The 10,839-nt window shown below is 39.0% G+C and overlaps 1 protein-coding gene and 1 pseudogene across 5 annotated transcripts in view; one reads left to right on the top strand and one right to left on the bottom strand.

The window, feature by feature from the left end:
• ARNT (aryl hydrocarbon receptor nuclear translocator) overlaps nucleotides 1-10,839 on the top strand; it is a 55,119-nt gene that overhangs the window by 35,512 nt on the left and 8,768 nt on the right. For all 5 annotated transcript variants that reach the window (XM_019625320.1, XM_019625319.1, XM_019625321.1 and 2 more), the window contains 7 exons: nucleotides 1,215-1,317; nucleotides 3,301-3,366; nucleotides 3,746-3,831; nucleotides 5,783-5,859; nucleotides 6,547-6,681; nucleotides 7,864-7,938; nucleotides 10,164-10,315. In XM_019625320.1, the coding sequence (XP_019480865.1) occupies nucleotides 1,215-1,317; nucleotides 3,301-3,366; nucleotides 3,746-3,831; nucleotides 5,783-5,859; nucleotides 6,547-6,681; nucleotides 7,864-7,938; nucleotides 10,164-10,315 (694 nt within the window). The remainder of the gene's footprint in view (nucleotides 1-1,214; nucleotides 1,318-3,300; nucleotides 3,367-3,745; nucleotides 3,832-5,782; nucleotides 5,860-6,546; nucleotides 6,682-7,863; nucleotides 7,939-10,163; nucleotides 10,316-10,839) is intronic.
• LOC109372250 (protein CEBPZOS pseudogene) lies at nucleotides 7,251-7,578 on the bottom strand (annotated as a pseudogene).

The raw sequence follows: 10,839 nt of genomic DNA, 5'->3' as shown, positions 1-10,839 counted from the left end.
TGCGGCTGCTGGCCGCTCACGCTGGCTGCTGGCTACCCACGGTAGCCCATGGCAACCCGCTGCCACAGGGGCTGCAGCCTACGCTGTCGCCGGCGACTCACGGCAACCCAGCTCCAGGTTGAGCTGTTGTTCAGCATCTTAGCTGTGGAGGACAGTGTCACTGGCCCTCATATGTGGGATCCGAACCGGGGCCCTCTTGCTTCCCAAGCCAGTTCTTAACCATCGCGCCACTCGGCCGGCCCCCACCCTAACTCTTAACCAGTGCGCCACGGCTGGCTCTCCATTCTGAAAGAATTAAATTATCCATGTTTCTGTCTCATTTGTATGGGTAATTACCTGGTATTTTTTCTACCCACTTGTGTTTGGCTTTGTACTAGGTTCTATGAAAACAGATTTTTATTTTAGAGGGAATGGTTATTAATCTGTGTATAAAGGTTTTTAATGTATCTGTACTATTTTTGTCTTTTTTTTTGGTTTTGGATTCCCCTCCACCCCCCGCTATTTTAATGCTCTTCAGTCTCTTTGCCAGAGTTTTGCTAAAGGAATAAGTCACATCTGCTTCTAAGCAACTCTGGAAAAAGAAATTAAAGTGGAAACAGATAAAAACTGGTAATTAAAATAAAATGTAGGAAAGCCCATTATGGCTTTATTAATGTTGGTATTTAGTTTTTCCCTCTTTTATGTTTTAGATGGATTTCATTTTTCTAGTTCTTTTCCCCCAAAAGTTGCCATTGACTTCTATATAATGCAAAAATTTGGCTTGAGACAGATATGTGTTTCTGTAGTGTATAAAATTATGTTTTTAAATCAGAGACATTCACTTAGCATGTATGTGTCTTTGTGTCTTTCTGTCTTTGTGTGTGTCTGTATATATCTGTGTGTATATCTGTGTATGAATGCGTGCATGCATTTGTATAAAAATAAGACCCAAGATTTTAGTCTTGCCTCTTTGCCAACACAGCCTTTCACTCCTACCTTCTTTTGCACAGTGTTATTCCCAGTGCTATCTTTGAAGTTAAGAGTAAGATTTATTGATGTGAATTGAGGTATTTTAGGTTTAAAGAAAAATCTATTCCCTACTTGGCCTATTCTGTGATAAGCAGGGAGATCGGAGGGCACACGTAGGCTACTTACTTACCTTTGCCTTCAGGTCTTTCCCCCTCTTCCCCATACATACGAATGCACTCCAGACTGCTCTTCACATTCTTCTTCAGGGCGTATCCTTGATCTGAAGACTGGAACAGTGAAAAAGGAAGGTCAGCAGTCTTCCATGAGGATGTGTATGGGCTCAAGGAGATCATTCATTTGCCGGATGAGGTGAGTGTCAAGCTGAAGATTGTGATTTGACATACGAAGAATGAAGAGCTGAGTGTCAGCGGAGTTAAACCCTTAAATCCAGGCTCCCGTTGAGTTAAATTTAACTCTCAAGACCCACATGGGTTGTAACATAGAATAAAGTATTTGATAAGGGAACATTTACTGAACTCCTGTGCCAGACATGCTGGTGCTTTATGTCTGTCATCTCATTTCCCACAACTGCCCAATAGGGTAGAATTCAGGTTTACTATTTTGCTGATTAAAAAAAAGACTGAAAGAAATTAACTTCCCAGAATTACACAGATAATGTCTGATACAGGATTTTATTTTAATCCATAGTAGTTGGACTCCAAAACCTATCTTTTTTTCCCCAGTATATCATGAGACATCACCCCTGTACGCAAACCATTTGTGCATTTTTTTTTTTTGGTAGAAATTTGAGACTTTCATACATCTTTCAGTTAGTATTTAGTGTTTATAAATTATATAATATATGTTTTAAGACTGAAGAAGGGATGGTACTTTTTACACAGGTAGAAAAGACATCTCTTAAAGTCACAAAACAAAGTTAAAGTTGTATGATGGAAATTGACTACGTTGACTGAGAAGATGCTTCTTAGAAGTGATGAATAGGATGTTAAGAAAGGTTTCTTGGGAGAGTTGCAAAATTGAATTGTAGCTCTGGTTTAGCGTAGCTTCAGACCCAGAATACTGGATTTGTCACTTACTATCTTTTGAGATCAGGAACAGATTAAATTACTACTTTGTGTTTTGATTTCATCATCTAATATTGTGCATTATATTAATATCAACTTCATAAAGTTATGATGATTAGATGGATAAATAGCCAGAAAGATGCCTAGACTAGGGCTGGCCGAGTGGCTCAGTTGGTTAAGAGTTGGCTTAAGAGCATGAGCTCTGAGCAACAGGGCCAGTGGTTCGATTCCCACATGGGCCAGTGCCTCTGTGCCTTAGCTGAGCTGTCGCTGAGCTGCCAACAGATGGCAGGATGGCTCAGCTGATGTAACAACAAGTTTGCCTGTTCGATGGTGGGCTATGCCCACCCGCAACTAAGACTGAACTCGGCATCTTGAGCTGAGCTACCGCCCGGAGGGCTCAGTAGATAGAGCATGTGCTCTTAACAAGGCTGCCGGGTTCGACTCCTACATGGGATGGTGGCTATGCCCACCCACAACTAAGAGTGTAACACAGCACCTTGAGCTTAGAGGCCACGGAGCTGCTGACGGGCAGCCAGATGGCGACTGGCGCCCTCCACAACGAAGACTGAACAACAAGTTGGCTGGTCCCTTTCCCCAATTCTCCAACACTGTTCCCCTCCCCCAATTCCTCAATAAAAAAATCTAAAAACAAACAAACAAACAAACGATGCTTAGACTAGTGCATGACACGTATTACGTTCTATGTAAATTTATTAACTTAAAGAAATGAGAGAAAGAAAGTAGAAATGGGATCAAGATGTGGACATGGCTAATGGAAAGAAAGACACAGGCAGGAGCAAGGTAAATAATAACGAAATGTAGCAGATTGATTGGGCTGGGGTATAGAGTTGGCAAACCACAACTCTTTATTTGTAACTAAAGCTTTATTGGAATATAACCACGCCCATTTGTTTACATATTGTCTGTGGCTGCTTTCATGCTATAAAGGCAGAGTTGACTAGTTGGAACAGATTGTAAGGCCTACAAAGCTGAAAATACCTGCTACCTGCTCATTTACAGAAGAAGTAGACTGACCCCTGAGGTAGAGACTCTGCCCTTCAAGTGCATTTCGACTTCAAATTCAAGGACAGTTACAAGTTTTAGACATTCCAAACCTGACCTCTTTATTCTTCCTTGTTACGAGCATCGTTACTGATTTTCTGTGTCTAGTTGCACGCAGAGCCTGTTATCTGGCTGCTAACAGATGGAAATTTCTTTGATAGTGCAGCCTACCCGCTTTTAATCTCTCTGCTCCTTGAAACAGGTGTGGCACTAGCTCTGTGGACCCGGTCTCCATGAACAGACTGAGCTTCGTGAGGAACAGATGCAGGTGAGATGCTCAGCGGTAAGAACGCAGAGACCATCACGCCTTCACCCACCTTCCTGCAGCCCTTCCTGCCACAGCCCTGCCGTCCTTCCTCACTTCCCAGTTACCTTTTTCCTAGCAGTCTTTTCCTGAACTTCGAAAGCTGCTTTTGCTTACCCTGTTTAAGGAAGTTGCCCTGCCATTTGACCTACTTTCTTCCTGCTGTAGTACCTTTAAGTTGCTTTAGTTTGGCAAGGGTCAAAACTATGATGGTCACTTTGGGGTGGGAAAGATTCCAGAAGAGTTATCCTGTTTTCTGAATACCCAAGAGCCTAGGCCACCATTGCCTGTTATGTGTTACCGGGTAGGTAGGGCTTTCTCCTCACACCTGTAATTCTTCTAGGAATGGACTTGGCTCTGTGAAGGACGGGGAACCGCACTTCGTGGTGGTCCACTGCACAGGCTACATCAAAGCCTGGCCCCCCGCAGGTAGGAAAGTTGGCTATTGATTTCTCTCTTGGTGCAGCAGGCTCCTCAGAGTCCAAGAAAGTTCGTGAACATGTATCATGTGTCCCTGGTGTATGAAATGTACTTGGGTATAAATTCTAAGAAAATAGGAAAGAAAAAGTAGACCCTTCCCTTCCCTTCTGGAGCTTCTAGTCCAGTTGATGGATCACTCAGACTTGAAAATGACGCAGAGTTGACTGTGTCACAGAATGGTTTTTAAGTGTGCAAATGCATCATCATGTATACTGAAGACCTGTGTTCTAAGTATTTGTATGTAAAGAAACAGTTAGCATTGAATACAGTTAATTTGGGAAAGCTTTCTAAAGTAGGGAGAAGGGGGGGGGGATGGCTTGATTGTAGTAACTTATAAAAGGAAAGTCTCTGCGAAGGCTTTAAATCAGGATGTGATTAGCTTTACCAGAACCTGAAGTCAAACAGGGAATCTGAGAAAGTGGTTGGAGTGGAGGGTTCAGCCTTTTAAACTGGCTTGTTAAAATTTCCAAATCTTAGCAACTTGATTACTTCCCTGCTAGAGATGTATGATTTGGAAGTGGGTGTTGTAGGGAGACAGAAACTAAGCAAAAAGGCAGGCAACGTGGTATATTTTGGTAAAAGATTAAACTTTGGATTTGGAAAAACCTGGGCTTGATTCTGGCATTGTTACTTGGGTACAACCTTGGGTAAGTTGCCTGGCCTTTATAAAAATACCGCAGTTTCCTTATCTCCAGTTTGGAGATAATATGTCCCATAGCATTATTATGAGGATTAGATTTAATGTAAGAAAAGTGCCTAGCCTAGTGCCTGGCATATGGTAGGCCCCCAATAAATGGTAGTTAAATGGAATTAATTTTCAGGAGTAATAGCATTAGGACATTTTAGTTTGTATATTGTATAAATCATACACTTGAGGTATATGTGGTCTTTTATGTTTCTGTATAGCTCTCAAAGAAATGTTGTTTTTCTTGGTAAAAAGAAGATAACTATGAAGAGTAGAGTGTGAATGCAACCTTCTTTCCTTTCCACATAAAACATTGAAACTTGGGCTTCTCTCTTTTTCAAAGGACATAAATTGGTGTCCTTTGGTGTTTGGTATAATTTCATTTTGGTTATTTGCTTACTTTAGAAGTCACGGGTTGGGCAAGATGTCTATTCTCTGCCCATGACATGGTCATAGAATGAATGGCTGTCTTCATATGTATTTGGTTTGGCCAGCATAGTTTTTTAGAATACTTTGGGTAGGACCTGTACTCTGCAGTTATAGTTATTACAGTTAATATGGGTAAAATATACGAATTAATATATATAAAGATTTAAAACAGTACCTGGCATATATGGTAAATTCTAGGTAGTTGTTTACCTTTATTTATTTATTTTTAAATTATAGTTGACAGTGCTCGCTTCAGCAGCACATATACTAAAATTGGAACGATACAGAGAAGATTAGCATAGCCCCTGTGCAAGGATGACACGCAAATTCGTGAAGCGTTCCATATTTTAAAAAAAAATTATAGTTGACATACAATATCACATTAGTTCCGTGTGTACAGTGTAGTGATGCAGCATTTATATACTGTATGAAGTGATGACCATAAGTCTAGTAACCATGTTGCTGTACAGAGTTATTACAATATTATTGACTATATTCCCTATGCTGTACAATACATCCCCGTGACTTATTTATTTTATACCTGGGAGATTGTACCTCGTAACCCCCTTCATCTTTTCTGCTCATCTCCTTACCCCCTCCTTTCTGGAGGCCATCAGTTTATTCTCTGTATCTATGAGCACCTTTATTTTTTTCTTTAGGCACTCCTCATTATTTTATACCTAGCTTCTTCATCCACCCATGTATTTTAAAGCTTTACCTGTCAGACTTTTGAAGGCAGCTGAGTTTGAGATCCCTGTTAAACCTTTTAACTTCACCTTTCTGAAGGTGTCTCCCTCCCAGATGATGACCCGGAGGCTGGTCAGGGGAGCAAGTTTTGCCTGGTGGCCATTGGAAGACTGCAGGCAAGTATGACTTTTTCACACTTATATCATCCCTTCTCAGTAAGAAGAAACCTCCGTCAGGACTTGTTCGTGTCATTTTTCTCTCTGAATACAAATGAAGAATTCTGTACAATTCCAAATATTTGGAGGATTATGGCATTCATAGCTAATACTACTTCTCTTGGATTTAGCAGAAACTGAAAAGGATGAGACGGAGATCTTTTCCCCTTATTTTTCATGTATTTAGCTTTACAATGCTGAATTTTATTATTTCCAACTAATTTCTTTTGCTCCCGTACAAGAGAAGAAAGATTTTTTTCATTTTATCGTTCCATGACTAACAATCAAGAAGTGGACTTATTTTGACTCTTCTCATAAAAATAGATAAATTTCTTGGTTACTTGGGACTATAATTTTCCAATCTGAGTAATGAACACAGTCTAGTTGAATGAAAGTAGGTGGGTTTGGGGTGAATGAATTTTTATCTTGCTTTACAAAGTTGGCAAAGAGCATGTGTGTGGGAATGGGGCTAGGCCTGTGCTCTCTCTGGCTGTGATTGTCATTTTTTCCCTTCCTGAAGGAGGTGTGAAAATTTTGAAATTCCTAAAACAGGGAGCCTCATGTCTATGTCAGTGACCATGAGGAGGTGGGAAATACATCTGTGAAGAAGGTTGTCATTTTGCCTCATTTTTGTCTCTTTACTCTCAGGTCACAAGTTCTCCCAACTGCACAGACATGAGTAATGTTTGTCAACCAACAGAGTTCATCTCTCGACATAACATTGAGGGCATCTTCACCTTCGTGGATCACCGTTGTGTGGCTACTGTTGGCTACCAACCGCAGGTGAGAGCTGCAGCTGTTCAACCACTCAACTCGGGCCTCTCGTTTTGCCCTCAGCTGTGCTGAGATTATTCAATCATGTAATTCAAGAGACAGCCAAACATACCAGCCCTAGCTCAGAAAAAGAGATGATCCTATTCTGTCAGTAGCTAAATTTATTCTAAGCGTCTTACCAAGGCTATCATCCAGTATAGAAAAATATGACTCCATTTATATGAAATTTCTAGAAAAGGCAAAACTGAAGCAGAAAACAGATTTGTGGTTGGCTAGGGGATTGGGAACAGGCATTGACTATCAACATGCACAAGGGAACTTTTTGGGGCACTGGACATGTGTTTTTGTTTTGTTTTTTAGGAGAACCACTTTATTTTGAGTAGTATAAACAAAACTTTATTTTAACAATAAACATACCTCACATCAGTTTCTTCAGTTAGTCCAAAGAACAAAACCTCTGGCTTAATTAGAATTTACATTTTGTCTTAAATATCCCCAAATCCATCCATGTCAACTTTGGAATTTTAATCTTGCCTGATATTATGAAATAGGGTAAACCTTGAACAGTAGCCAAATTGCTAACTTTTGCTATTCAACCATTTTTCGTGATCTTGCTCTCTGATTCTGTACATTCCAGAATATTCAATGGATTTGTAATATAAATGTTCAAGATAAAGGGAAATTTCTTGCTCATTGTTTGCCTGAAATCTTGGCTTGTGTTCACCTTATTAAACAAACCATATGCTCCAAATATGCCCACAGATTCAGCAGTAAAACTCCTTTAAAGATCTTCTTTGCCAGTGGTTCCATGTCCTGAGTGGCGCGCACGCGAGGCTGCCGCAGTGGATATGGTCTAAAACTACTGTGGTGATGGTTGCACAGCTGTACACATTTACCACAGATCATCAAATTGTACACGTAGGATGAGTGGATTATATATGTAAATGAGACCTCAGTTCTATAAATACAGTTAAAATAAACACCCAATATTCTGAAAAAGAAAAATGCTCTAGAGGCCAGTTGCTTAGCAGATTCCATCTTCTGTTTCTGTCTTTTTTTTTTTTTCCCCTCCACACTTACTATAATCCTAGGATAAAGACAGGAGAAATGTAATCCAACTCCCCTGTATTGGGCCAGGAAAGTTAGATGCTCATAAAAGTGTCGATCTTACTCTCCTTTTTTCCCTTTTAGGAACTCTTAGGAAAGAATATTGTAGAGTTCTGTCATCCTGAAGACCAGCAGCTTCTAAGGGACAGCTTCCAACAGGTAACTTCTTTCCCTGGTTTGGGTCCAAATAACATTTTTATCTAATATTTAGGATCACATTCATTCCATGAATGCTTACTGACTACTGATGAACCGAGGACTGGCAGACACTACGATTTTACATTCATTAGTACTTAACCTGTATTTTTTAAGGCCCAATACTTTGAAACTTTCAATAATTTCTAAGGTATTTTTGCTTGGCTTTGACTACTCACTGTCTTGAGTGCAACTAGCTGCATCCAAGGGTGTATAAAGCATTTAAAATATTCTAGGCTTTACTGAACTGTGGATAGTAGCAGAAAAATTCATTTTACAGTTTCTTTATAGATAAATGAGAGTTGACTCTTAATTGTAAGCTGACTCTTAATTGTAATTTTCAGGACTGTATCCTGAAAATATCTGGTGAATTAGTTAGCAGTTCTACTTTATATGAGACCAGTTAATTTTCCTCTTTATGCCTTAACAGTGTCCTCCCTGATACAATGGGTATAATAACAGTATTAAATTCAGAGGGTTCTTGGGAAGATTAAATAAGATAATGCATTGAAGCACACAGCCCAGCTTCTAGAGGCGATCAGACAATGGCAGTTAGAAGTCTTTGTCCCCTGAGTCCTCCTCCTCCAGCGTCACAGCTCCATCCACTTAGCTGCAGCTCACAGAAGGATCCTATTTCGTGTATCTGTAATCTCGAGAAGGACTATCCTGACTCCTGTTGACACCATTCAAAGCTAAGGACATGGACCTTCAGCAGTGTGAGAAGATATTCTAGGGTATATTTTAAATCCACGAAATTTATAGCTCTGACACTTGGGGCCACAGAGTATCATTTTATCACTTCTGGAAAATGTTTCTTCCAAATAGCTTTAATGGCCCATGTATACACTCTGTAATCTCAAGGTGGTTATTCTGACGCTGGCTTGCTGCTGTGATCTTATACACGAGTAAAGGTGCTTTTTAACATGTGGTCTGTGCCACTTAGTTGCTGCTTTCCAGATTTTGATGTTTCTTAAGTCTGATGGATATATATTTCTTTTTGCTTTTCAGTACATAAATCTAGTTATTCTAGTGAAGCTTATTTTCCTTTCCCCCCCCCTCCATTTTGGTTACTTCAGTGCTTTGTTTCAGACTTAATTTGTAAAAGTCATATATATATATATATATATATATATATATATATATATAATTTATATTTATATATATTTTTAAAACATGCCATTTTTGTATTGCTGAGTAAAGCATGTCTCATTTTCTGCTAGAGTTATTTCTTAGTTAGATTGTAACATCAGCAGTTACTGCCTAAACACAAATGTTATCACTTACTTTTTCTTAAAAAAACAACTTAAAAAGTAGATATTTTGAAGTACTGGGCTTATACTTCATTGGAATAGATATGTACAGCAATAAGCAGGTTTTGAACCCTGTACTTAGTTTGTGTACAGAGTAATTATGTTCATTGTGTATATATTATACAGTGAGTGCATGGAAGTATTAAAGGCTACTTACTATTGTTTAAATGCAAAGGTTTATATCACATTTCTTTTTTATCATGTTAAATAATAAATGTTGATGTTCTTAAAAAAAAAGGAAGCAGCACAAAGCCCCAGTGGTTGACATATAGTAACTACAAAATTAATGTTAGCCACTAATATTGTTTTTTCTGTATTGTTAGAGAGGGAGGGTCAAAAGATTATTTCGTATTCTATGAGACTTGGAACTAAAATAATCTAAAATTAGTTTCTTTTGAAAAACTAAAGCAAAACAAGACAAACATCAACTTATTTTTATTTATAGAAACCACCATGGGTGCTATGAAAACAAATTCTCAGGGTGGAGGGAAAAAGCTAAGATTAAGGCCAAGCTATTATATTCAGTGTCATTAAACTGACAGATTCCTGGTAGAGACTCGTAAAGCTAGCTCAGCAGTCTTTAAGGGCTTTCCAAAGGAAGTGGGGAAACACATAGTCTTTACTCTTCTGGGAATAATTGTTATTCCTGTTGGACTTTGACTACAGTGGTCGGATAACTTGGGACTCTGAGAAGAAACATAAATACATCTCCTCACTATTTAGTCACTTAGTTTTCACTCATGTTGTTTTGTTAGTAACATTGAAAGAAGACAGTGACACAAGAATCTTGGGGTTGTAGAAGTGGGAATTTTTTTTCTTTTTTTAATTTTCTAAAGAAAATTTTTTGTAGATTTCACTGATAGCATGAACACTTTTCAGGTGGTGAAATTAAAAGGGCAGGTGCTGTCTGTCATGTTCCGGTTCCGGTCTAAGAACAGAGAATGGCTGTGGATGAGAACCAGTTCCTTCACTTTCCAAAACCCTTACTCAGATGAAATTGAGTACATCATCTGTACCAACACCAATGTGAAGTACGTATCACGAAGGCCTGTCCCAGTGGTGGGGTTTCTCCTGGGCCCTATCTGCTTAGCCTTAGCAGGCTACCTCCTTCTCATCTCCCCTCGAGTAGTAAACACCATTAGTTTGAAGTTCCTCTTTTCAACTACTTATAATTTGGGTAGTTTGTCTCGGTAGAACTTATTTTAACAAGCAATAGTTTAGAGATGAGGTTCTGAATGTGACGGGTTTGTATATCAATTTATGTTTCAACCCTTTCTAGAAACAATTTTGTTTTATACACCAGTTTATTGCTCTGGTCTGGCAGGATTTTTCTATAGAGCGGGTGTCTGCAGACTCTTCGTATAAAAGCCCAGATGGTAAATAGTTTAGCTTTGTGGGGCGTGTGGTCACTATTACAACTACTCAACTCTGCTGTTACAGCATGAAAATAGTCCTAGCCAAATAAAATGAACAATCTGAAGCTGATGTTGTATAATATTGTATGTCAAGTATAAGTGAATATATATATATATATATATATATATATATATATATT

Source organism: Hipposideros armiger, unplaced genomic scaffold, assembly GCF_001890085.2.
Source record: "Hipposideros armiger isolate ML-2016 unplaced genomic scaffold, ASM189008v1 scaffold_621, whole genome shotgun sequence".
Taxonomy (NCBI): domain Eukaryota; kingdom Metazoa; phylum Chordata; class Mammalia; order Chiroptera; family Hipposideridae; genus Hipposideros; species Hipposideros armiger.
The sequence above is the reverse complement of the archived record's forward strand: the minus strand, read 5'-3'. Positions and strand labels throughout refer to the sequence as shown.